At 40.5% G+C, this 27,342-nt stretch overlaps 2 protein-coding genes across 7 annotated transcripts in view; one reads left to right on the top strand and one right to left on the bottom strand.

Annotated features, from left to right (window-relative positions):
- Nucleotides 1-12,674, bottom strand: part of LOC108708589 (kinesin heavy chain) — an 80,625-nt gene extending 67,951 nt beyond the window's left edge. For 2 of the 4 annotated variants that reach the window (XM_041582538.1, XM_041582539.1), the window contains exon 1: nucleotides 12,124-12,673. In XM_041582538.1, coding sequence (XP_041438472.1) covers nucleotides 12,124-12,249 — 126 coding nt within the window. In that variant the 5' untranslated portion in view covers nucleotides 12,250-12,673. Of the gene's footprint in view, nucleotides 1-12,123 lie in introns of all 4 variants that reach the window. The other 2 variants (XM_041582540.1, XM_018247466.2) reach the window with 2 other exon arrangements.
- Nucleotides 12,675-22,255: 9,581 nt separating this feature from the next.
- Nucleotides 22,256-27,342, top strand: part of dctn2.L (dynactin subunit 2 L homeolog) — a 35,678-nt gene continuing 30,591 nt past the window's right edge. For 2 of the 3 annotated variants that reach the window (XM_018245196.2, XM_041581038.1), the window contains exon 1: nucleotides 22,256-22,520. In XM_018245196.2, coding sequence (XP_018100685.1) covers nucleotides 22,485-22,520 — 36 coding nt within the window. In that variant the 5' untranslated portion in view covers nucleotides 22,256-22,484. 3 annotated transcript variants of the gene reach the window in all.

The raw sequence follows: 27,342 nt of genomic DNA, 5'->3' as shown, positions 1-27,342 counted from the left end.
CGTACGATTGCTGTCAGGGGCAGAACATTGGGTGATCTGTTCTTATTTGATCGGAATGGTAAAGACTTTGATCTGAATGGTTAGTGGAGGGTCGGGAGATGGGAAAGTCCGATCGTACGTTGATTCGTACGATCGGATCTTTGCGTCTATGGCCAGCTTAAGGCTTCACTTACACTTTTCATTTCACATATTACATGGTCAATTAAAGCCCTTCCATAGTTCAGACATGTTATTATGCACTTCCATTACACCCTCTACAGCAGCAGCAGATCACTTTACACAAAACAAATGAACATCTTTATCTAAATAACTAAAAGGGAAACGACATCCACGTCTGTGAATTTATAAAGAGTTTTATTGCAGTGCCTCACTGAGCCCCAAGCTTGTCTGTATTCTGTCTTAGTCGGGTGGTAATGGGAAATGCAAATGTACTACCCCTGTGGCCCATATCTTATTATCTTGAGAACACTTTGCAATCATTTGCTGATGATGATGTTACTCAATCCCTCCCATTCCTAATCAATTCTAACGAAGGACTCATTCTCCATAACTAATGGCCCATCTTAAATACAGAGCCACAGTTATTCATAGAGTTTTTTAACAATAAAGCTTGTAGGCAGCATTTTTTTTGGTAAAATGCTTTTGCACCTATTCCCCGATAAGAACATTACTGCAGGCTTTGTGCTAAGGGATGCACTTGGGCAAAAAGGCAATTTAACAACAGATAGATCTTCACTTTATACATCTCTGTCTTGGGTTGCATTGGTCTTGGTTTGGGTCCCATTCTATAACTGTACTCACTAAGAAAGCCTCACTCTATCGCTTTGCAAATGTTTTGACCAGTTTTAATTCCACCTTTACCCAATATAAACAACAAATTTTTACATGACTTTTGACAAACTACATGGAAATCAGAATGATTTTTCCACAGCTAACACATGAAATGCAATTAAACAAACCTTAGTATATAATCACAAAAGGATGGCACCCATGCTTATCAAAAGTAATTTGTTTGAAAGTTCTTTAACAGACCCACTCTACTGCTCCCCATTCTTGAAATGAACCCAGAGAAAAAGCTCTTTCTTTGACATATAACTCTTAAATCCAATAAAGGTGTATCGATTATAAATGACCACTTGTACATTATTAAACGTCCCTTATATAAATTGCAGGTATTAAAAGATAAACACCAAGAAAAGTATCCTCTACACAAAGGCTTTTGTAACTTTCAATAACCGAATATATTACAGTAGGGGGTACCGTAAACCACATTGTACTATCTTGATGATTTTGTAGGGTTTGCCCATTGCTACATCATTGTATCAGATTCTCCATAATGCAACAGTCTACACAGTCGAGTACTGTAATGGGACCTGTTATCCAGAATACTTGGGACCTGGGAAGTTCCAGATAAGGGGTTTTTCAGGCATATGGATCTCTATATCTTAAGTCTACAAAAAATCTTTTAAATGTTAAATAAACCCAATAGAATTTTCAGTGGTGTCTTTGGACTTGTATTTTAGTGAGTAATACCTTAGTCATTAATACATTAGTCTACAGCAGGGATCCCCAACCTTTTGAACCCGTGAGCAGCATTCAGAAGTAAAAGGAGTTGGGGAGCAACACTAGCATGAAAAATGTTCCTAAGGTGCCAAATAAGTGCTGTGATTGGCCATTTAGTAGCCTCTATGAGGATTGTCAACCTACATTGAGGCTCTGTTTGGCAGAACACCTGGTTTTTATGCAACTAAAACTTGCCTCCAAGCCTGGAATTAAAAAATAAGCACTTGCTTTGAGGCCACTCGGAGCAACATCCAAGGGGTTGGAGAGCAACATGCTGCTCACGAGCTACTGGTTGGGGATCACTGGTCTACAGCAATGTTTCCTATGCTAAGGTTCTTTTCTCTAGGTATGACATTTCTGATTTGGAACTACTAAAACAGATGGAATATATTTGTGTTGTATGTCAAAATCATGACTGGATAATCAATTATGCACATGGCTCATTAAGCACAGCACCACATCTTTACAGGGGAGGTTCTACCACTAATTCCTCATTACTCGCTAGCCCCACAATGTTTTGGATAAGACAGAGGAAGGTTGTTTCTTCTTGCAGTGCCCATATTAGATGGCAGGTATAAAAGGACCCTGCTAAATATTATGAGAATAGAATGTGCAGTGACACTAAATAAGATATACTGTACGGTGGAATGTGCTGAACTGTTGTTATCATGGTTATTTTTGCACCAATGTACATATCACTAGGATAAATACACTATGAATTGTCATGGTCCAATCCTGTCATATAACTTATATAAAGATTCTACAGTATATACAATTGTTTCAATATACAAGCAGTATAGATGCCACCCCTTAACTCTATGCAAGCTGTGTAAATGCTCCTTATAACTAGACTCTATACAAGCCATGTACAGGTGATGTTCCTTATTACTACATTTAAAAGCCCCAGGGCAATAAAAACGTTATTACTGCCCATAACATATAGGTTCATCCAAGCAAAAGAGTTATAATGAAGTACTTCAAATGCAAATAAATGATGACAATACTGTGTAGACTAAAAATATTTCCTTTAAGGTCCAAGAAAGTCTTTTCACAACAGCTTGACATGTAATAGTAGAATTATGTTAAATAAAAACATGGTTAAATTTGCAGTAGCACTAATTTCAGCAAACAATGGCATCTGCCTTGTTTTTCCTCACAAAACTTTAGTGTTTTTCCCCAGCATGCTACATCTTTGTCCTGGCTCCACTCTTAACCTGGGTACTACAGGTATGGGATCTGTTATCCAGAAAGCTCTGAATTACGGGATGGTGGACTTCCATAGACTCCATTTTATCTAAATCTAAATAACAATGATTTAACAATGATTTCCTTTTTCTCTGTAATAATAAAAATATAAACTTGTAATTGATCCAAACTAAGATATAATTAATCCTTATTGGAGGCAAAACCAGCCTATTTGGTTTATTTAGGGGCAAATTTACTAAGGCGCGAAGTGGCTAACGCTAGCGCAAATTGCCAGCGTGACATCATTTCGTTACTTCGCCGATTTACTAACGGGCACTGGCGTAAATTCGCTAGCGAAGTGGACCTACTCTAGCGCTACTTCGCACCCTTACGCCAGGCAAAGTTGCGCTATGGCGAAGGGACGTAACTACGCTAATTCACTAATTTGCGGATTTTCATGAACGTTAACTATTGCACCAGACTTGCCTTCGCCAACTGAGACAAGGCGAAGTGCAATAGAGTAGATAGGGCTTGCTTCAAAAAAAGTTGAAATTTTTCAACTTTTGAAAAAACGCTGGCGTCTTTTCCTTTTTTAAGGGTGATAGGCTGAAAAAGATCATACATTTTTTTGGGGGTACCCTCCTTCCCCCCTACATTTCCTAACATATGGCACCTAAACTATACAGTGGGCACATGTATAGGGCAAAATAACAACTCTATTTAATTATATGAAGCTTTCCCAGGCTTGTGTAGTGTAATGTATTTGCTGCTACATATCCGTCCATTGTACTTTAACTTGGCGCCGTATGCAAATTAGGCATCGCTAGCGTAACTTCGCTTTGCTTGAAGAATTAACGCTAGCGCAACTTCGCTACCGTTCGCCTCCCTGAGCGCAACTTCGCATTTTACTGAATTTGCGTAGCGCTGGCGAAACTACGCCTGGCGAAGTGCGGCGGAGTGTGGCGAAGCTGTTGCCGGTGCAACTTCGGATCTTAGTGAATTTGCCCCTTAATGTTTACATGATTATCTAGTAGACTTAGGGGGTTATTTATTAAAGACTGAATGCCACGATAAATTCCAAATATTTAGAACTAGAATTTTTCAGAATTTATTATATCCCAAGGATGGAAAAAATCCAAATCCGAAAATCCGGCATCTCAGACCTGCCGAGGTTGTATATAAATCAATGGGAGAATTCCAGCGGATATCCTGATTTGCGCTGGGTTTCGTGCAATAATCCAAAAAGATCTGATTTTTCGGACAGAAAATGCAAAAAAATTTGCACGATTCTAATTTTCGTATGATTTTCAACGTTTTTTTCTCTACTGCAATTTTTCGGGAAAATGTATTGATAAATAAGGGGAAATAACCTGTGCGGATTTGTTTCAGAAAATAACGCGATAAATTCATATTTTGATAAATAACCCCCTTAATGTATGGAGATCCAAATTACAGAAAGATCCATTATCCAGAAAACCCCAGGTACCAAGCATTTTGGATAACAGGTTCCATACCTGTACCTGCAAGGAGTTTATATGTTCTCCTCATGTCTCTGTGGATTTCCTATCAGACTTTACACAGATGGTTCATTATATCAGTTCCTGCCTTATAAAACAAAAAGACTAGGGCCCAATCACATTCCAACAACACACTAGGAGCCAGTTCACCTGCTCATACACCAGCCTCTATGATTTTAGAGTGTAGTAACCTGAGGAAATACGCTGACATGTTGAGAACAAACAAAAGCTCACTTCAGGTGAGGACGGGCCTGGGGATGGAGTAAGAACCCACTGTATTACAGCAGAGATAAGTGTAAAAAGGGACAATTAAAAAAAATGCAAAAAATAAGAGTTACAGCAAGATGGGTTGTTCAAGGGGCATTTCAGCCAACTATATCTGCTAGCATGTGCTATAATCAGGAGGTTAGAGGAGGCTGAGTGTCCAAAGCCAAGACAGGCGGCAGTGGTAGAGAAAATTGTAATGGTATATAGGAGAACAGGTAATTGGTTTATTATGTTACAGTCTTCCCTGTAGTGAGAAAGAGGGGCAGTTTGAGCTCCTGCTGCATGGCTTGTAGAAAAGACCTAATCAGTCCTAATTTCAATGATGGAAGATGCTATTTACTGTGACCAGTGTAATGGAACCACCAATGCAGGGAAGCAAGGTTTAAATTTGTGGCTCGTCAATTTCTTGCCTTAAAGGAATTGTTCAGTGTAAAAATATAAAAATAAAAATTGGGTAAATAGATAGGTTGTGCAAAATAAAAATGTTTCTAATATAGTTAGTTAGCCAAAAATGTAATGTATAAAGACTGGAGTGATTTGATGTATAACATGTCAGTCAGAACACTACTTCCTGCTTTTCAGCTCTCTTGGTTTACACTGACTGGTTACCGTGGTTACCAGGCAGTCTTGAGGGGAGGCCACATGGGTCATATCTGTTGCTTTTGAATCTGAGCTGAATGTTGAGGATCAATTGCAAACTCACTGAACAGAAATGTACCATGTGGCCCCCCTTCAAGTCACTGACTAACTCAGAGTTAGAGAGCTGAAAAGCAGGAAGTTGTATTCTGGCTGTTTTATTAGACATCCAGTCACTCCAGCCTTTATACATTACATTTTTGGCTAACTAACTATATTAGAAACATTTTTTATTTTGCACAGCCTATCTATTTACCCAGTTTTTATTTTCACACTGAACTGTTCCTTTAAGCAAACTAGAATGACTGGATGATCTCAGGCACCATTGAGCTTTCTGTAATTATTGATAAAAGTAGAGTAATAGGAAATAAGGCTGAGCCCTGGTGGGGGCCATGGTGATATGCACATATGGCTTTACAGATGCCAACCAAACTCTAAATAATTAGTTCCACTCCCCTCTCCTCTTGCTTCCCCAGCAGTTGCTCCATCCAGTCACTCCCCAACAGGTAATAAATATGAGACTCAGGGGTCCCCAAACTTTTTACCCATGAGCCATATTCAAATGTAAAAAGAGTTGGGGAGCAACACAATCATGGAAAAACGTTCCTGGGGATGCCTAATAACGGATGTGATTGGCTATTTCCCTTCCCGCCCTTAATTTACATTTGCAAATTAGGATTCAGATTGGCCAGCCGAATCCTGCTGAAAAAGGTAGAATACTGGCTGAATCCCAAACCAAATCCTGGATTCGGTTAAAAAGTGCCTTGAAGTTGTCAAAGTTACAGCTTACTTCCTTATCTCTGATTGTATCTTCCCCTCACTCCTATACACCAAAACTGACCAGTCAGATCTACAGCTCCCAGCAGTGGGGACACTGAAAATCAGAGTTAAAACAGTTTGGGGGTACCCAATAACCTTTCACATTATCTCAACCCTCTAGTTCAGGAAACAATACTTTTACTAATCTATATATCAGCAAAAAATCTAAATGCTACACTTGGCTTCTGATGGAAAATAAAACTTGTGTTCTGCTACATCAATTTGTTTGCTTAGTTTCCTACAAGACTTACATTTTTTCCATTAAAGCTGTGATTCCAATATAAGGTGAAAAAAGCCTGTCACTGTTCAGTGATTACCTATCAGTTCCATAGTGACAGACAAATTGCTTCAGACCCTGCAGCCATTACAGATCAATAGGCCAGAGCCTTCCAACTGTGTTGTACCCCAGCCAATTGTACAACATAAAATATTTAAAGGCCAGATTATACTAAAATAATTATGCTGTACTGTAGAACTCTCTAGCAGGCTGAGGATCCCTAAAATGACTTGAAGGGTTCATGTCCAGCTGTGGTGCCTCCAGTTGGGTAGTGCTGTTATTTGCCTGCTCTGTGTTTTGTGCTGGTTACATTATTTCAGTACAGGTATGGGACCTGTTATCCAGAAAACGCGAAACCAGATAACAGATCTTTCTGTATTTTGAATCTTCATATCTTAATTATACTAGAAAATCATGTTAACATTAATTAAACCCAATAGGCTGGTTTTGCTTCTGAGAAGGATTAGTTATATCTTAGGTTGGATCAAGTACAATATGCTGTTTATTATTACAAAGAAAAAGGAAATCGTCGTTATTTAGATAATTGGAGTCTATGGGAGATGGCCTTTCTGTAATTCTGAGCTTTTTGAATAACGGATCCCATACCTGAGCATGCTTCCAATATTTCCATAATAAAACCCCTTGATGAATAAGGCTCTATTCTTAACCTTTTGAAGAGAATGGGTATAATTAACATTACAGGCAGCAGCTTTTAATGTCCCCACAGCACTGCTAGGGTGGGATTTTTTTTTCATTGGAGTCAATGCTATATAATCATTTATATAACAGTAATATTTAGAAATTCCCTGGAACCCTAATTGTGACATCTGTGATGTGTAAATGTGTTCAATAAGAAAATTTAAATTTAAATTTAAAAGGAAAATCTGAGCGGGCCCCGTGGGATTTTGTACCCTTCTGTGCCCTCTAGTAATCTCTTATAATTCCAGCGTAATGCGCATACTCTATAGCTCCAACCACAACAACAACGTAGTAGGTCCCTGGGGATAATGACGTGCTGGTCCCACTGCAGTTCTTGGCACTAGAAGCAAACGGTGCAATTATCAGAAAGAATGAGGTAACTGTCAAGCGTGAGAATTGTTTTGAAACAGGCGCCGAGAGGGGGGTTTGAGGCAACAGAGTGATGCTTTGCAGCAAGTCATGCAAGGGGTCATTTTATAGACCTATGTTCTATGGCGGTGTCCCAGTTTTCTTACTTCTTGTATAAGATTTTCAAATTCTAAGATCTCTAGAACCATGTTTTTTTGAAGGTCACATTTTCTGCTGCAGTGTTCATGTGAATTCTGCTTCACTTTTGTATGTTTTAGGTGTTTTACCTTCACAATAACATGTACTGACCTTCAACACATATAAACAGGCCAAGCCAATAAAACGAAATGCACTCACAGTGGTCTGCGATTGCCATCACAACAGAGATATAGTATGACCTCTATTATATTTATATTAGAAGTTCCTTTGGCCAATTGAGGTGTGGCAAATAGTGCGATCCTATGTACTAAATCTTATGAAGAAAACCAATTGATATGGGTTAATAAACGAGGGCAGTGTTTTATAAACCTTCTTCTTAGGGAAAGCACGCTAAAGCCATTTGTTTTGCAAACAATAAAGAATCATAATGAAGCTAATGATGCGCTTCATTCGTGACTATTTTTATTGTAGGTAGAAATGTTACTGCAATAAAAAGGATTATGGAAATGTACCATGGCCAGCATGGGGACCATTTAAGCAATCTCTGGATCAGTCCCATGTTGAAAAAAACCACTGTTTGTCAAGTAGTTGTTCATAATATGAGGCTATATCAGCTGCTGCTGCTGCTGTAAGCTTTATTAATCTTTTTCCCATTTTTGTATTGGCCAAAACTGCAGAAATCCTCTGCAAAATATAGACCTTCCATTGGAAACATATTTCCAGATAAATGATACCTTTCAATAAGCAATGGCTCAGTACTAAAACAGAATGTAACAGCAGAGAAGAGTCAACCGGACTATCTAGTTTCCTCATTAAATGTTAATTTTGGTTTTGCTTTATATTTATATTACATGCAACTCCTGTAACGTGTCACTTATTCTTTTCATCTTTAATCCAGTTATGCAAAGTTCAGTGTCTAATAAAGTAGAACCCCCATTTAAAAATTTTTAGAGGACCAGAAAAAAATGGTGTAAAATCCAGGAAATTGTAAATTCAGGGAAATGTATTATGCATAATATATAGGTGGGACCACAAAACAACAATGTTAAATGAGGGATGTAAAATTGAAAAAACTCTCTCCTTCAGATCATTTCCAACCACTGTATATGGAATTTCAAGATTAGGTACCAAGCCCAATACTACAATATTAGGCACTATGGGAGGGGGGGGGCTAGGGGCCATTGGTATGAACTATACAGTATGTTTAGTCTAACACAAAGGACTGATGCAGGATTGCCTCCAGCCTTGCAATTCATTTATGAGACATGTTAGCACGTTGCAACAGAATAAAAGGTGACAAAAATCCCAGTAAATCAAGTAAACCAGTAAACACCCCCGGTAACAAAAAAGATATTAATCTGCTGGTGTCTCAAATTAAGACTTGGCAACAATTGTCCCTGATTTGTATCTGTCACATGATGAGCTGAACGACTGGCTGCTTTTGACTTTTCATTTCATGACTGACGGATTATTTTTAATAAGTTACACGTTTTTTTTATTGTGTATTAAGTCTGGGGCAATTATAAATGAATGCAGAATTAATTGGAATGCTGGTATATTCTTAAATACAGGTATGGGACCTGTTTTCCAGAATGCTCGAAATCTGGGGTCTTCCGGATGATGGATCTTTCCGTAATTTGGATCTTCACACCTTAAGTCTACTAGAAAATCATGTAATCATTAAATATACCCAATAGGCTGGTTTTGCTTCCAATAAGGAGTAATTATATCTAAGTTTGGATCCAATAAGGATTCATTATATCTTAGTTGGGATCAAGTACAAGGTACTGTTTTATAATTACACAGAAAAAGGAAATCGTTTTAAAAAATGTGGATTATTTGGATAAAATGGAGTCAATGGGAGATGGCCATTCCATAATTCAGCTTTTTGGATAACGGGTTTCCAGGTAATGTATTCCATACCTGTATATGCAAATTAATAAATGTTTATGTCTAGAGTGTAGAATATATTTAGCAAATTCAAATTCATTTTTTTATCACAACTCACAAGGGCCAATCTCTGGAACCCACCTATCTCCTGCTATTGATATATCCCTTTGCCAACAACCGGTGCCACAGGTTGAACATCCCTAACATGAGTGTTCAAAAATTCTACCATATGTTACTGTTTTACTAAGTACATCTCCAAACCAATAAACATGTGCTGATTCTGTGGGCACAAGTCTGACTTGTACTCCTACGTAAACATGTCTGAATTCTAAGCCATAAACAATGACTGTCATGTCAAAGCATTTCCATTTGTATCTCTCACTCATGTATCTCTAGCCTAGGGTCTCAGGACCTAAACATGGAACCCCAATTCAAACAAATTTTTGGCTTGTGGAGCTGTTTCTGCAACATCATTTGTGTCCCCTGCCATAAACACAAATAGCCAATTTAATGCCTTCACATTTTTCAAAAATAATAAACAGATGCTCCTTATGTAGTTTCATCACTTCTCAATATAACACTGAGATACTGGCTCAAACAAAAAAACATCATATTTTGATAAGTATCCCTTTAACAGGCTGCAACCATAAGCAGAGGGAAATAAGGATTTAGGGATATGTTGGAAAGCAGCGTTTCATTACGTGGTGCTTTCATGTTCCCTCGGTCAGAGAAATAGTGTTACTGGGCCTATTTTGATATGTTTAGAAACTATCTGCACAAAATTTAGCCTGGATTTCAAGGACAGGTGTGGCAACCAATGGCATGGGCACCTTACATGTCCTTAGTAACTGCAAACACCTTGTAGCTCCCTTCCCTGTAGTTCTGCAATACTGTATTTATCGTACGGTTTGTCTGAAACCTTTCTGGGGAGAAGAAATTATGGATGAATTTGTGAGACTCACATTACTCCTGATGATATATATTAACTAACCAACAAGAAGAACAGTTTTAGCTTAAAACCAGGGGGTGTAACTACAGAGAAGGCTGACCCTGCAGTTGACGGGGAACCCAGGAGTGTAGAGGGCCCAGTAAGGCCTTAATTAAGGAACAATTTCAATATATCCTGGTAGAAAAGGTCCACTTACCAATGTTTTGAGGCCCTAGATTGAATTTGCTGTGGGGCCCAGTAACATCTAGTTTTGCCACTGCTTAAAACTCACTACTGTCCTGTGCCCACTACTGAATATGAGATGTACCAACAAACAGAAAACAGACTGCTCAGCACTGGCACAAACGGAAACGCCATATATACTCACATGCTTGTGTCATGCCAAATAAGTGTTAATATGTCCCCTTTAAATCAGTGAACGATAAAGGCAAACTAAATAGTGCTAAAGAAATCCCTGTTTTTCTTTCAGTTTTCTGCTTTGTAGCTATGACACATGTTGGTGTTTTAAAAGAACAGAAATCTAACTGGTAAAATTAATTTTTCTGATGTCCAAAAGGCGTATTCTTGTGACCTTGGAAAGGCCACGTCACCTTTTCTTATCTAATAAATAAGATCATCAGGGAAAGGCATTGACAAACCCATAAATTGCTTGTGTCACCAAATAATAAGGAAAAAAAACAGTGAACCTTTGCATTACTATATAAAAGCCTGTAATAAATGGATACCATTGAATTTGTAATACATGCTTGCTATTTAATACATAGGCTAGTGCAGGCAGTTTGAAAGTGCACACAGGAAACCAGCAGTGATGAAAACGTCCCTGAGAGAATTACATACAGTAGTATATGTGGTCATTAAAGCCAACATGGACTTCAAGCACACTGCTAGTGTAAGTTGTAGTAAGTGAGGAGAAAAATATAAACAAATGTCAGACAAGACAGCAACTATAAATATAAGATATGTTAGGGACCATAAACACACTTTGAAAGCAGAAAGATAATAGCACCAAAAACAGAAAGATGGGGTACATTGGAGACAAATGGATGGATAGAGACAGAACACATAATAATGATGATGTTGATCCTAATGATAGATAGATAGATAGATAGATAGATAGATAGATAGATAGATAGATAGATAGATAGATAGATAGATAGATAGATAGAGCAAGAATGACAGAAAAGAGACAGAGATAGACAGACCAAATAATAGACATATGCAATATGATCCAGTCAGTAAGGTGAAACTTTCACATTGTCAGTAAGGGTAGTGGATGCTTCACAAATACAAAACAACACAATAAAACACAATACAAAAGCCCAGGAATCAGCCCACTGCTCATAACATATAATTAGGAGTCAGTAACATGTAAAAAGGTAAATCTGATCTTTAGTAGAAACAGGCTTATTTATTATGGGGAAGAAGCAGATGGTTTAAAGGAGCGAATGAGAGGAGCCACAACATTAGCGCAATGCAGCCCCCCTAATGGGAGGGGAGAGATAGGCTTGTGTGGGGTCGGCCCCAAGTGTACTCGGAACACAGCTGTACAGCTGGGGAGTCCTGCCACACCCTATACCCACAATGGACACCCGTCAGGGAGGGGCCGAGTGGCTTCCCCTGTGCTACATGGAATAGTCTGTGTCCCTGGCTAGTGGCTCCCCCTGAGAATTGCGCCTTATACAAGAGTATTGTGAGTGTAGCTGCAGCCGTGTCCTTCCTTATGAGGCCGATGTACAGTGTAGCGATGTGTGTGATTGGCCGAGCTCCCCAGCACATCAGTATCAGAGCGGCGGGTGCAGTTAACTAACACTTACCCCAACGATGACAGTGTCGCCGCCTTGGAACACGGGCAGATATTTGTCTCCTCTCTGCACCTCCGACTGGTTCAGGGGGCGAAACCTGCACAGGACCTTGATGCTGCACTCGTTGATTTCAGCCATAGCGAGGCACGGGCTAAAGCTCAGTCAGGGAACAGGCGTCAGCTCGTGTCTATAGGGAAAGATCGGGCGATCACAAGTGGGATATAGAGCGGGGGAGGCGCGGCAGGTGCAATAGGCTGGTGAAGGTGTCCAGCCGATAGAATGGGCTCGTCTGCATGCAGCCTGTCTGTGTAATGATGCGACCGCTGCGCCTCGCTGGGGATGGAGGAGAGAGATGAGGAGAGAGATGAGGAGGATGCGCTGCTGCTCGGGATGCTGTTCTGTTCTGCAGTGATGTGACCAGCAGAGCTTTCCCGGAGTCAGTGCTGCAGCCTCGGCTTTTCTCATTCAGTAAGTCTGAGCGGCAGCCCTTTAGAGGGGTCTGTTCTCTCTTAAGGTGGAACTTGCTGTAGGACGAGTCCTGGAGCCTGTGAGTCTGAAACAAGCGCTTTCCTCATTGGTCGGTCGCTATCTCGGCGCTGATGGGAAATGCACCCCCCCCCTCCGTTTATTTCCCATCTACACAAATAACCCGAGTGCCGAGTCGGTAGTGAGTTCACCTCTTGTGTGTTCCCCACCCAGACACACCCATATAAATTATATATATATGTATTATATATATATAGGAAATGTTCACATTTACATAAATAAAGCAAATCTTCTTCTAAACAGAATGTATAACAAACATATAGTGAAGTGGCATTACCATTAGAAAAGCATGAGCCTTTGGCCCCTAATCTGGGATCCCTTATCTGGAATCAAAATATCACCTAGCTTTCCTGATGTTTACTGCTCTTCCCAAAGCTCGGAGCAGAGGTGTAAAATCTAGTTCACAGCAAATTCACTTTAGGGTCCCCCCAGAGGTTGTCCTGTTTTACCAATATATGTTGAAATTGCTCTTTCATTGAGTCTTATGGGCAGCCCTATAGCTCTTGGGCCCCCTGCAGTTATGTCACTGGCTGGGGTATATTACTATACTATGGTGGCCCATTATTCCAGTCAGGTTTACTCCAGGTTGCTCAGAAGGTCCTTATATGCTCCAATTTACCATAAGTGTGCTATACTATAAATTCACTTGTGATGTTGTCCACATTTACCAAACATTTTCAATTGCTTTGGGTAATACAATTGCATTTGTATCTGTTGGCTGGCAGAGCTTAGCAATGAACTCTATCATCTGTCCAGATACAGGCTCGCTGGTGCAAACTGCATGTGGGAATTCAACTGCACTGGGATGAATTGTTTCAGCACAGAAAATAAATAGTTAAATCCAAACACCCCTGGTAATGTTAAGTGCAGAGGCACACGCTCAGATTCGGGGAGATTTAGTTGCCCAGTGATAAATCGCCTCTTCTTTGGGGTGACTAATCTCCCTGAACTGCCTCCCGCCAGGTGGTGGGATTGCACTCAGAGCTCTTAGTTTTCAGAAGTCACCCAAAGTTTCTCCATGAGGCAACTTCGAGTGACTTTGGAAAACGAAGAACACTGATTGCCACCCTTCCGGCAATTTACATTCTAGCTGGCGGGAGGCAGTTCAGGGAGATTAGTCGCCCCAAAGAAAAGATTTGTTGACTAATCTCCTCAAATCTGAGCATGTGTCTCTGCCCTAAAAGTAACTATCATTACCATTCTTCACACCTCATAATGTCACGTGTTCTGAAATGTACTGAGACTGAGGCTTTGATCAGGCCATTGCAGGTCATTCTCCTTTTTGTTCTATAAGCCTGTGTTAATGATCATCATACTGCTGAAAAATTAAAGGACAAAGGAAGCCATCTGTGCATGATATGTCTCTGTAGAGGCCCCCCATCCTGAAACAACCTTCTGCAATCTCCAATACTGCCCCATTGACCTGTACCTGTTAAAAAGTAATTGGGCAGAGGGGTTGTTGGTGGCCTTTATGTTGGCCCAGTAGCCATACTTTTCCCAGCTCTCAGGAGCATGCAAAGCTAATGTCAGGACCATATTGTCTTCAACTGCACAGGCTAGAAACAAGACAGTGGTTTGACATGTTGGGGGTCCTCTGTAGCATATGAATCAAGTGTAGATGGCTTTCCTTGTCCTTTAATTTTCTGGTTCTTGATTCTTTTGCAGTGTTCCCCTATAATTTGCACAACCCATTCTTCATTCTGTTATACCAAGATGCCCAGCATGTAGGCATGATCTTTTGAGGAGTGGGCAGCAATACATTTGAGAACAACTATTGTTTTGAACTGTGGCCAAAAAACTCTACCTGGAATTGTTTGATCACAAAGCATTTCCCAATAAAAAGGTCATTCTCATGCTTTTTTTGCAATCTTAGGACATTTGAGGAATTGTTTCTTTTGTGCCAACCTCCCAATTCAGTATGTGAACTATTGTAGCATAATACATACCCTTAATTATGTGAAATTGCATATAATTGGCCCATGAAATGGAAAATCATAGACAGGGATCTTATACAAAACTAAGGACACTTATTTCATCTAAAAACAATAAAGCAAACACAGTAGAAAAACCTTTCACACCTTTGCCATTTAGATACATTTTTCCATATATTCCAGATTGTTCTCAAGAAATAAAGACTTTTTTTCAAGTGCTTTCCATTTTATTTTTTTTGTCATTCAGGTGCAGATTCTGAACTGTTACAATTTTGCAACATTTAGTTGATACATTTCTCAGTAGCATATCTGCAGTATTAGCAACTATTGTATCAAATCTAACAGCTGCCTTTAAAGAAACTCAGGGATTCTGCTCGGCAGGGACAAAAATAAGAAATGTAACAACTAAATGTATCAATTTAGAAAGTCGGCGACCCCCCCAGCTGATTTAAAAGGTGAAAAAATTGCATGTCTCCGCCCATGATGCCTTATGGGAGAATCAACACTTATTTTGGTATCTAGGCAATGCTGTATGTATGGTATGAGACAAATAATTACCTTCTGATTTCAGAAGGCTTCACTTTGCATGCAAATTGCTAGTGAGGGGCTTTTTGACTCCTTTTAGCCCTTCTCACCCTAACCAGGTTCGGTTTAACACTTCAGTATTAGAACACTCACAAACACAAAGTAACTTATTTCTGGTGAACTATCTGAAACCAACTGAACTGAAAAAAGTGTTGGAAGGTGAACAACCCCTTTAAGTCCCAAGGCATTAATGTTTGGGAGATCCATTGTTGTACATTGGAAGAAGACTAGCCCAGTTGAATTTCCTCTTGTGAAATTTTCTCCCAATTGGAGCACAGTCAGCAAAAATGACCAGCAGCAGGCACTGTTGTTTCAGTTCATTTTATTAGCATTTAAATAATTTATTTTTTTCATTTACATCCCTTTAATCAACCCTCCCTGCAGCATAGCCATCAAGCGTTTGTAGTTTCTGGAGCCAACATATACAGTATTATTCAGATATCGCCCTAGTTTGCCCTCCAACTGATGGCAGTCCATGGCAGTTACATACAGAAAAGGAGGTATGTAGGCAATTTTAAGTACCGTAATAAATAATACAGACTTTTTTTCTATATATTGGTGTATTAATTATAAATTGTGCAGTTAAGAGGTTTAGATTTCAAGTCGATTGCCAATTATTTTCTTTTTTATTCTTTTTAATCCTGCAGAGATTTCAGTAACTGGTTTGCTGACCTCTTGTGGTCCATGAAAAAAAGGCTCATCATAATATTGTCATCAATGAGTTTATTTTATCAGATCGTCTATATAATCCAGCTCTTACTATTCCCTATGCCCTCCCCACCATGAAGATAATTTTGGAGGTGGCTTTTTGTTCACCCATGGAACATGCTGTCTAACCTTGTGGCAGGAATGATCTTGTTTGTCTATCTACATCATTCTTTTGTATAGTTATTTCTAAGGAAGGTTCTGTTGGGCGGATTCATTTCTGTCGTTGAACAATCACTTCACCTATGGTGTCACTCTCAAATATGCCATGGAAACTTAGCTTTGTTCAAGGAGTGGCTTGCATACAGGGCCGGATTTACATAGCAGGTGCCCCTAGGCCTGCTGTCGTTCATCGCTCCCGTCCTCTCCACTTCATTCAAGCAAATTTTTGGAGCAATGGGATTGGTGCACGGGAAGTTTAAAAAACTATCATATCTCCTGTGCATCCCCTGTGTTTCTTAACCAATATGGGTGTGGTTGGGCAGCATACCGCCCCCTAAAATCCTGCCGCCCTAGGCCCGGGCCTTGATGGCCTTTCCACAAATCCAGGCCTGCTTGCATATCTGCAGTCAGGAATTATAAGATGTCATTAAATCTGGAGTTGATAGGACAAATTCTTACAGATGATCCAAGATGTCAAGGTGGCTAAAGATTTCAAAGATTCCTGAGATACCATCAAGCTATTGGCCAAGACAATGGGCCTTTTAATGCCATCAAAGGGCTTCTCAAGGCTGAGCACTTAGAAACCAAATATGCAAAGCATAATTTATGATCCCTTCCACACAAAGGAAATCTGGTGCTTGTCTTAAAACTAGATTAAATTGCATCAGAATGATTACCTGTTATTTCAGCTTTCTTGTCTCAAAAAAAAAAAAGAAAGAAAATACCCTGTCAAAAACTCCAGGGTGTCTTTCAGAGATGTAAGGCAATACAGGCATGGAAAGTCATACTCCATATAAAAGAAGTCTAAAATCCAGTGATTTAATGTAACAGGTCAGTGTAAAAAATAAAAACTGGGTAAAGATAGATTGTGCATAATAGAAAATGGTTCTGATATAGTTAGTAAGCCAAAAATCTAATCTATTAAAGCTGAAGTGACTGGATGCCACCATAATGGGCATAACCCAACTTCCTTGTTTACTCTTAGTAAGTCATAGACTTGAAGGGGGCCACATGGGACATGTTCAGTGAGTTTGTGTTTGATCTTTAGCATGCAGCTCAGATTGGAAAGTAATGGTTATGACCCATGTGGCCTCCCTCAAGTCACTGACAGATATCCCATAAGAGAGCTGCAAAGCAGGATGTAGTGTAATGGCATCCAGTCACTCCAACTTTTATGCATTTCTGGATAATTTACTATATTGAAAACATTTTTTTTTTTATTTTGGACAGCCAAAACCTAGTTTTCATTTTTACTCTGAACAATTCCTTTAAAGGGGTTGTTCACCTTCCAAACACTTTTTCAGTTGAGTTGTTTTCAGATTATTCTCCAGAATTTCTTCAACTACTTTCCATTTTTTATTTTTGACCGTTTTTCCAAAATCTAAGTTTAAAGTTTAATGTCCCTGTCTCTGATGTTTCAGTCTGGCAGCTCAGTCATTCAGGTGCAGATTCTGAACTGTTACAATTTTGCGACTGAACTGAAAAAAAGTGTTGGAAGGTGAACAACCCCTTTAAGTCCCAAGGCATTAATGTTTGGGAGATCCACTGATGTGCATGGGTAGAAGACTAGCCCAGTTCAAGGCAGTGTGGGCTCAATGCATTTCAACAGTTGTATCCATGATATCCATTATATCACACTTTTGTACATCATTGAAGTCCTTCAACACAGAAGAATTATTCCAAAAGTCTCTTGAGGACAGAAATATTCAGGGATATATTTTACATGTATTCCTCAAAATTAAACCATACCTGGATAACCTTAATGACAGATGCTAACAAAAAGATTTGAAGAACCCATCTTGTACCATGTTCTAAGAAAAAAAAAAGTTGTCTTGGTGGCTTCAGGAACTTCCAAGCTTCTACAGCTAGCCAAATGACAATAGTTCAGGCTACATGACTGGTCAAGTTTCTTACAGCAATCTAGTTCACACTTGCCCTAACAGACTAGAACTGGAGGCATGGTACTTTAAAGGTGATTTTTTAAGGCCATAGGATTATCTGAAAACGATATATCTATTCTTCTGGTTGCAAAGAAATATTCTACTACTGAGAAACACTTCAATATATGGGGGGAATTCCCCTTATGATGTTGGGAAAGGAAACGTCTTCATCTGGCCACAGAGATTCAAATAGTGTAATTCCTTCAAAATGGAGTAGAACAGTCTCAGTAATGCTACCACGATTTTATATTGTTACAGTGCCCCTTTGGTACAAACACTAATTAAATGATTCCACTGGTTCGCTCTCAAGTTTCACCATAGGACCATAGCCTGTTCTTTAAAGCGTTTTACATTAAAGGGATACTGTCATGGGAAAAAAAGTTTTAAAAGAGCAAACTGATTTTTTATATTTAATTTTGAAATCTGACATGGGACTAGACATAGTGTCAGTTTCCCAACTGCCCCCAGTCATGTGACTTGTGCTCAGATAAACTTCAGTCACTCTTTATTGCTGTACTGCAAGTTGGAGTGAAATCACCCCCCCCCCCCAGCAGCCTAACAACAGAACAATGGGATGGTAACCAGATAGCACAAGATAACAGTTGTCTGGTAGATCTAAGAACAGCACTCAATAGTAAAATCCAGGTCCCACTGCGACACATTCAGTTACATTGAGTAGGGGAAACAACAGCATGTCAGAAATCAGTTCCATCCTAAAGTGCTGGCTCTTTCTGAAAGCACATGACCAGGCAAAATGACCAGTGTTGGACTGGCCCACAGGGATACCTGGAAAACTCCCTGTGGGCCCATTTGTCAATGGGCCCTCCTGCTTCAAAACATTTGGCATATTTCATGGCCATTACCTATTTCTATGAGAACAAAGAGACCAAATAGATTGAATAATAGATTATAGCATGTAAAGAAAAGAGACTAGGAGAATAGAGGTTGTGTGAGGAGAGGAATTATAATAGTATTGAGAGTGGGTCCCTGATCTAAGGTCTTTTGGGTGGGCCCCTGGTGTCCCAGTCCGACACTGAAAATGACCTGAGATGGCTGCCTACACACCAATATTTCATTTTGAAAAAAATACACTTGTTGGGTCAGGAATGAAATTTTCTATTGTAGAGTGAATTATTTGCAGTGTAATTTAGAAAGAAAAACTACATCATAAAAATCATAACAGAATCCATTTAACTGTTAATGTGCTATAGAATGACTAATTCTAAGCAATTTTTCAATTGGCCTTCACTTTTTCCTTTTTATAGTCTTTTGAATTATTTGCCTTCTGCTTCTGACTCTTTCCAGTTTTCTAATGGGGGTCACTGACCCCACTTAAAAACAAATGCTCTGTAAGGCTACAAATGTAGTGTTATTGCTACTTTTTATTACTAATTTCTCTATTCAGGCCTCTCCTAATAATATTTCAGTATATTGTTCAAATCAATGTAAAGTCGCTAGGGTAATTTGGACAACCTCTTTAAGTTCCACAGGAAACCTTTAAAGAGGCCTTTTTTTTAAAAAAAATGATTATTTTCAAAATGACCTCTTCCCACCTATGGCCTTCTCTAAAAGAACAAGCAAGATCCATGAATCCCTGTTCGCTCTCCTGTATAATCCCTGAAGCCTAATTGGAAGAGCAATGGAACAGAAATGGAGGGTACTGGTTACAGCTGTTCAGGGTCGGACTGGCCCACCGGGACACCGGGAAAAATCCCGGTGGGCCCCAGTCCTTGTGGGCCCCTACGACCACATTCCCATCTATTTTTTGCCAGAGCTCCCCTTTTGCAATGGGCCCCGCAGCGCTGCCACTATCACCTGGGCTCCTGGGCTGGCTACTGAACTGCCTGTCAAAGCTGCTACCTGCAGCCTGACTGTGCTTTGCTCTGTGCAGGGTGGTTGTGCGCTGCTGCGCATGTTTCAGTGTGCGATGCGCCTGATGACGTCACTGACCTGGCTGGCGTCCTTCTCGTAGGGGAAGAGACAGATGCGCGCGTGACGCGTCAGAGACTGGTGCGGTGGGGTGGATCCTCCTGGCTGGCTGCAGTCACTTTCGCTACCTGCTTGTGCCTGGGCTTGGCAAGTATAAGTTGTGCTGACGACCTTAATCACCCTGGGGGGGTTGGGGAGGGGGCAGCTGCTGCTGCTGCTCTGACAGTCTTTGCTCGGCTGTTCTGTTCCCCTGCTCCCTGAATTGATTTCAGGATAGGCGCCGTGCTAGGTGAGTTTCCCCTCTGTGGGTTAACTATATATATATATATATATATATATATATATATATATATATATATATATATATATATATATATATATATATATATATATATAAAAAATTAGGTAAAGAGAGACCCACACATGCCAGCAATTTCTCATAAACTGCCTATAAAAGGAAAGAATTGGTTAGGCTGTTTTTAAAGGGGCTGTTCACCTTTTAGTATGACGTAGAGAGAGATATTCTGAGACAATTTGTAATTGGTTTTAATTTTTTATTATTTGTGGATTTTGACTTATTTAGCGTTTTGTTTCAGCAGCTCTTTAATTTGCATCTTAACCAATCTGGTAACTAGGGCCCAAATTCCCCTAGCAACCATGCACTGATTTGAATAAGAGGCTGGAATATGAATAGGAGAGGCCTGAATAGAAGGAGCAGTAATAAAAAGTAACAATAACAATACATGTGTAGCCTTACAGAGCATTTGTTTTCAGTAGGGAGTCGGTGGCCCCCATTTGAAAGCTGCAAAGAGTCAGAAGAAAAAGGCAAATGACTATAAAACTATAAAAAAAAATAATGAAAACCAATTGAAAAGATGCTTAGAATTAGCCATTCTATAACAAAATAAAAGTTACCTTACAGGTGAACCATCCCTTTAATTGAACATATTGAAATACAAGGCCAGAATTCTAGTAGTAACATCATACGTTCGGTTACAAATTAAGACTAAGTAAAATATCTGGCTGTAGAATCCATGACAGTTAAGAGTATCGCATATTGAGTAGGCTGTAAGTTTTAAGCCAAATGAATAAAGTGTGCCATGTCTTCAAAAGCATGGCTTGGTGGTGCCAAAACTCCCTCTCCTGTCTCCCAGGTGGCACATCATCATATAACTAACTTGAGGACATTACTGGCTATCCTGAAGCCTCAAATTGTGACCCCCTGCTGCAGTACAGGTACTTACCTTGGTCAAAATATAAAGAAAATAAAAATAATTTATTAAAAAATGTGATTATTATTTTTTGTCACACTGTTACTAGGGTGGGGATCAGCAGACAAAAAGTTGCAGGTTTTTTTAACCTCTTAGGGGATAGTGCACCATTTTCTATGTTATAGAATGGACAATTCTTAGCAAGGTTTCAATTGGTCTATTTTGCATAGTTTTCAAATTGCATGCCTTCTTCTTCTGACTCAAACCAATGGCTGAAATGCCAAAAATGCTAAGTAATTACAAAAACCACAAATAAAAAATGAAGACCAATTGCAAATTGTCTTAGAATATCACTCTCTGGGTCATACTATTCTTCTGTCATGCTTTTTATGGTGTAATTTTTATTTCTAAATTACATTATTTACACTGCAGGTAATTTACTTTCATTCCTGAACCAGCAAGTGTATTTAGTTGTAATATTGGTGTGTAGGTGCATCTCAGGTCATTTTGCCTGGTCATGTGATTTCAGAAAGAGCCAGCACTTTAAGATGGAACTGCTTTCTGACAGGCTGTTGTTTCTACTACTTAATGTGTTGCAGTGGGACCTGGATTTTACTACTGAGTGCTTTTCTCAGATCTACCAGGCAGCTGTTATCTTGTGTTAGGGAGCTGTTATCTGGTTACCTTCCCATTGCTCTGTTGTTAGGCTGCTGGGGCGAAAGGGAGGGGGGTTAAATCACTCCAACTTGCAGTACAGCAATAAAGTGTGATAAAAGGGTTACCTTATTTGTATTGTATGTGCACTTAATTAAAAGGATTCTGATATGCTTTTGTATTTATGACTAATATTTTAATTTAATATTGTCACAGCCATTCCAGTTTTTTTTAAATAAAAATGTTAATTTTTATATTTGCGGGCGATTTTGTACAGGAGGGTGGGCCCTTGAGATGAGGTTTCCTGGTGGGCCCCAGGCACCCCAGTCCGACACTGCAGCTGTTCGTTGTATTATGAGCTAAGTGTCCCCAGAGACAAATCCTCCCACATTTCGCTGCTTGGACCAAAACAACGTCCGAAGGCGCTACAATTCAGCGGAAACTACATTTCCCGTCCTGCAACAGCAAAGAAGACGTAAGGCGGAGCGCTTGAGTCTCGCGAGGTTTCTATTATTGCCGGTTTTGTCACATTCGGTAACGGCGCTTGATCTGTTGCGTTGGTCGTGGCTGCTGTTGCTGATTTCCTATTTGCTTCTAAAGCGTCTGACCTAATTGAGGCCACTGAGCGTGCGTCTGTCTGGCTTCTTCTGTCCTGTCTGCTGCCGCATTGAGCCGCGCCCCGGCCCCTCCTGTCATCGCTCTTATAAGACATGGCTGACCCCAAATACGCCGACCTGCCAGGCATAGTGAGTAGCCTGACTGCTTCATCATCATATACATTATACAGATATAAATGTAACGACTAGGTACTTTGCTGTCCCCTGGGTGTATCTATTAGAACCTTCCCACGTCAGGTGCTGGAAGATGTAGTTCAGTGACAGCAGGAACTTTGTAGACAAGGGAGCTGCTTTCTGTTGGATTTTGTACTTCTTTCAAGTGTAAAACCATTAGAACAATCCTTTATTCCATTTAATCTGCTCTGAATTTGTTTCTCTGCTTTGGGGCCAATTTGTTCTCTGCTTATGCAGGGATTTGGTCAATCAGTATGGCAGCTTCTATTATTACCCTGCACTTGCATCTCCTGCAAACTCCATATAGTCCTTGTGTGTAGTGCGGAGTATGCCTGTATGATTAGTGCCCACCTGCACACGCTGTATCCTCAGGGGCGGGGCTTATTAAAGGAGAAACAAACCCTTAGTAAAAAAAAACCTTACCCTACATAGAACCCCCCTCCCTCCCCCCCCCCCCCAGCCTAGCTGCCCCCCCCCCAGGCAATGCCCCTAACTCTTTACTTACCCCTCTGAACAGATTCTGTCCAGCGGAGTTCACGGGCGCCGTTTTCTTCTCTTCGGAGATCATTGGAATGAGACCGACAAAGTTTTGCATGAGCAGTTGGAACAAGTCTCTGTTTACGACAACTGTGCATGCATCAAAACTCACGAAAATTCCCGAAGCGCTGGTCTCATTCCGAAGATGACCGGAATGGCTGAAGATGGCACATTATTTTTCAGTCCCCTGATATGTCTAGAGGTTGACTTATATTACCAATATTTATTGAAATTGCTTATGAATTAGGGCACAGTGACCAGCTCCATGTTGTAGCTCCCACCCTTCCAAGCTATAGTCAGGTGATCCCACTGGTGTCTAATAAAAGGGCAGCCAAGTTTGTAAGTTTTACTTTGAAAGCAGCAAGTAAGTTGCAAGTAAAACTTAGTCCCCGTGTAAAATGTATAATGAAGCAATAGAATTCTTAATGAATCAGATGAAAATTGAGCATAGGACTGGGCAGATATGGGATGACTGACGTAGTTGGCCAGCTTAAATATATTGCAATACATGGACAGGGCCGCCATCAGGTATAAGTGTACCGGTCCCGGGCCTGAAGGGGGGCCGGCAGTGCTGAACTTTTTAAAGAGCTGGGCCCCCCCTTGAGAGCGCCAAAGCCGTGCCATCTCCTTCAGAAGTCCTGAATGTGGAATTGCCGAAAAACAGAAGTCTCGAATGCGGAAGTGCCGAAAAGACCCGAAGCCACGAAAATAGCCAAAGTCCCGAAGCAGCAAAAAGACCCGTAGTCATGAAAACAGCCAAAATTGAAGTCCTGAATCGGCGAAAAGACCCAAAGTCACGAAAGGAGGCGAAGTTGAATTCCTGACGCCACAAGTTCTATTCCTCTGAACACCAATGTGGTTTTTTTTTTTAATCCCCTGGCCACCAATGTTCACCTTCCAACACTTTTTCAATTCAGTTGGTTTCAGATAGTTCGCCAGAAATAATGACTTTTTCCAATTACTTTTTATTTTCTATGTGTGACTGTTTTTCTAATATTGAAGTGTAAAATCTAATTGTTCACCTTTCTTAAAGCAGCTCTGGGAGGGGAGGGGGTCGCTGACTCTGTAAACTGTTCTAAATTGATACATTTAGTTGATACATTTGTTATCTTTAGCAGAATCCCTAGGTTTCATTAAATGCAGCTGTTAGAATTGATACAATTGTTGCTAATACTCCAGAGAAACTGCTGAAAAATGTATCAACTAAATGTTGCAAAATTTTAACAGTTTAGGGTCTGTCCCTGAATTACTGAGACGCCAGACTGAAACAGCAGAGACAGGAACATTCAACTTTAAACTCAGATTTTGGAAAAACGGCAAAAAATAAATAATGAGGAGCAATTGAAAAAAATCTTTATTTCTGGAGAACAAGCTAACATAAGCTAAACATAAAGTGTTTGGAGGTTGAACAACGCCGGGCGACTATAGAAAACGCATTGCCGCGTGTGCATTAGCGCAGGCGACTTTTCATTGTAGCCTATGGGGAAAAACGCTGAGGCAGTTCGGGGAGATAGACGCTCAGAAAACGAGGCGGTTAGTCGCCAGGCGACAAAATCTCCCCGAATCTCCTCGTGTGAACTAACCCTAACTGCTAGGCAGGGCCGGATTACCCACTAGGCGCCCTAGGCGGCTGCCTAGGGCCCGCCTAGCTCTAGGGGGCCCGGGCCGGGAAAAAAATACCTCTAAAAACTTCCGGGTCCGGGCCCCCCACAGTTGTGCTGTTGTCAGTCACCTGTCAGTCTGTCGCCGCTGATCTCGGCGTGCGCGCTGCCGTCACGGCGCGCCTGCGCCCAGACGTCACGGCGCGCCTGCGCGCTGAAGTCACGGCGCGCCTGCGCGCTGACGTCACGGCGCGCCTGCGCGCTGACATCATGGCGCACATTATAAAAGCTCGGTTGTGCGCAGTGAGCGTTCAGTTGGCGCCTAAAAGTTTAGACTGGAGGAGCTCTCTTACACACTGTGTGACTGATTTGCCACAAATCCTTGCAGGTTGCGGCCTAACTAATTGTTTATCTGCTGGTCCGTCTGCCTGTGCAGCAAACAGTGCCTGCTGGCTGCCTGCAGCCCGAATTGTTTTTTTTAAATTGCGGCTTGCCTAATATATTTTTGAAGACTACTGGTCTGGGACTGTCCGACTGTCTGCTGGCTTGGCTTGTGAGGGAGGGAGGGAAGAGGAAGGGGGCAGTTACTAGGCCAGGCTGGCAGGCTGTTTTCTAATTTCTAGCCATTTGAACGTGATCTTGGGCTGGGCATCTGGCTTCTGGCGCTAGGGGGGAAATTGAAAGTGGAACTGTTCAACTGATTCTGCAGTGAGTGAGGGGGCAGAGACAGAACTGAGAAAAAAAACCTAGAAAAAAACAAAAAAAATAAAAACTACAAAAAAACACCAAAAAAAACTACAAAACAAAAATACAAAAAAAAATTTGGGGGCAAAATAATTTGTAAAGGGGCTGTGACTGGCTTGTGAGGGGGAGGAGGGGGCAGGCTGTGCTGCAGCAATTTGAAACTAACAGTGTGACTGTGATCTGGGGGTCAAAATATTTCAAAAGTGTCTGTGGGGCAGTGGAACTGTTCAACTGATTCTGCAGTGAGTGAGGGGGCAGACAGAACTGAGAAAAAAAAACTAGAAAAAAACTAAAAAAAAATAAAAACTACAAAAAAACACCAAAAAAACTACAAAACAAAAATACAAAAAAAAATTGGGGGGCAAAATAATTTGTAAAGAGTCTGTGGGAGTGGGGCTGTGACTGGCTTGTGGGGTGGAGGAGGGGCAGGCTGTGCTGCAGCCATTTGGAAGTAACAGTGTGATCTGGGGGTAAAAATAATTCAAAAGGGTCTGTGGGGCAGTGGTGGAACTGTTCAACTGATTCTGCAGTGAGTGAGGGGGCAATCAGAACTGAGAAAAAAAACCTAGAAAAAAACTAAAAACTACAGAAAAAAACGAAATTTTTTTTTAAAAAACAAAAATACAAAATATCGGTGTGTAAAATAATTTGAGAAGGGTCTCTGAAAGTGGGACTGTCTGACTGGCTCTGAAAGGAGTGAGGGAGGGGACCCGGCAGCCATGCAGGTTGCAAGACCAACCAAAGCTACAACTGAGCTGAGTGCAAATTAATAATTCTATTCTGGTATAAAATCATCTAGTCTCCTCATCTAGCTCCAAGACAGTTATAATATTCTAGTCTTCTCATTTGGTTGCAAAACGGGTAGAATATTCTAGTCTCATCTGGCTGCAAAACAGTTCTAATACCATAGTCTGGTTGCAAAACAGTTCTAATATTCTAGCCTAATCTGGCTGGTGGCTGCAAAACAGTTCTAATACCCTAGTTTCCTTGTCTGGTTGCAAAACAGTTCTAATATTCTAGTCTCATCTGGCTACAAAACAGTTCTAATATTCTAGTTCTAGCCTAATCTGGCTGGTGGCTGCAAAACAGTTCTAATACCCTAGTTTTCTTGTCTGGTTGCAAAACAGTTCTAATATTCTAGTCTCATCTGGCTACAAAACAGTTCTAATATTCTAGTTCTAGCCTAATCTGGCTGGTGGCTGCAAAACAGTTCTAATACCCTAGTTTTCTTGTCTGGTTGCAAAACAGTTCTAATATTCTAGTCTCATCTGGCTGCAAAACAGTTCTAATACCATAGTCTGGTTGCAAAACAGTTCTAATATTCTAGCCTAATCTGGCTGGTGGCTGCAAAACAGTTCTAATACCCTAGTTTCCTTGTCTGGTTGCAAAACAGTTCTAATATTCTAGTCTCATCTGGCTACAAAACAGTTCTAATATTCTAGTTCTAGCCTAATCTGGCTGGTGGCTGCAAAACAGTTCTAATACCCTAGTTTTCTTGTCTGGTTGCAAAACAGTTCTAATATTCTAGTCTCATCTGGCTGCAAAACAGTTCTAATATTCTAGCCTAATCTGGCTGGTTGCTGCAAAACAGTTCTAATAACCTAGTCTTCTCGTCTGGTTGCAAAACAGTTTTAATATTCTAGCCTCGTCTGGCTGAAAAACAGTTCTAGTCTTCTCGTCTGGTTGCAAAACAGTTCTAATATTCTAGTCTAATCTGGTTGGTGGCTGCAAAATAGTTCTAATACTCATCTCATCTGGCTGCAGAAGAATTCTAAGGGTTGTCTAGGGTTTCCAGTTATAAACAGGGTTGTAAAAAGACAATAGAAGGTATGTCGAAGAATCTGTATAGGCATGCCTCAGGGGCTGCTAAAAGGAGAAAGAAAAATAAAGAGCAA

Source organism: Xenopus laevis, chromosome 2L (assembly GCF_017654675.1).
Source record: "Xenopus laevis strain J_2021 chromosome 2L, Xenopus_laevis_v10.1, whole genome shotgun sequence".
In the NCBI taxonomy this organism is placed as follows: Eukaryota; Metazoa; Chordata; class Amphibia; order Anura; family Pipidae; genus Xenopus; species Xenopus laevis.
Note: the sequence above shows the minus strand (reverse complement) of the source record. Positions and strands in the feature narration are given on the sequence as shown.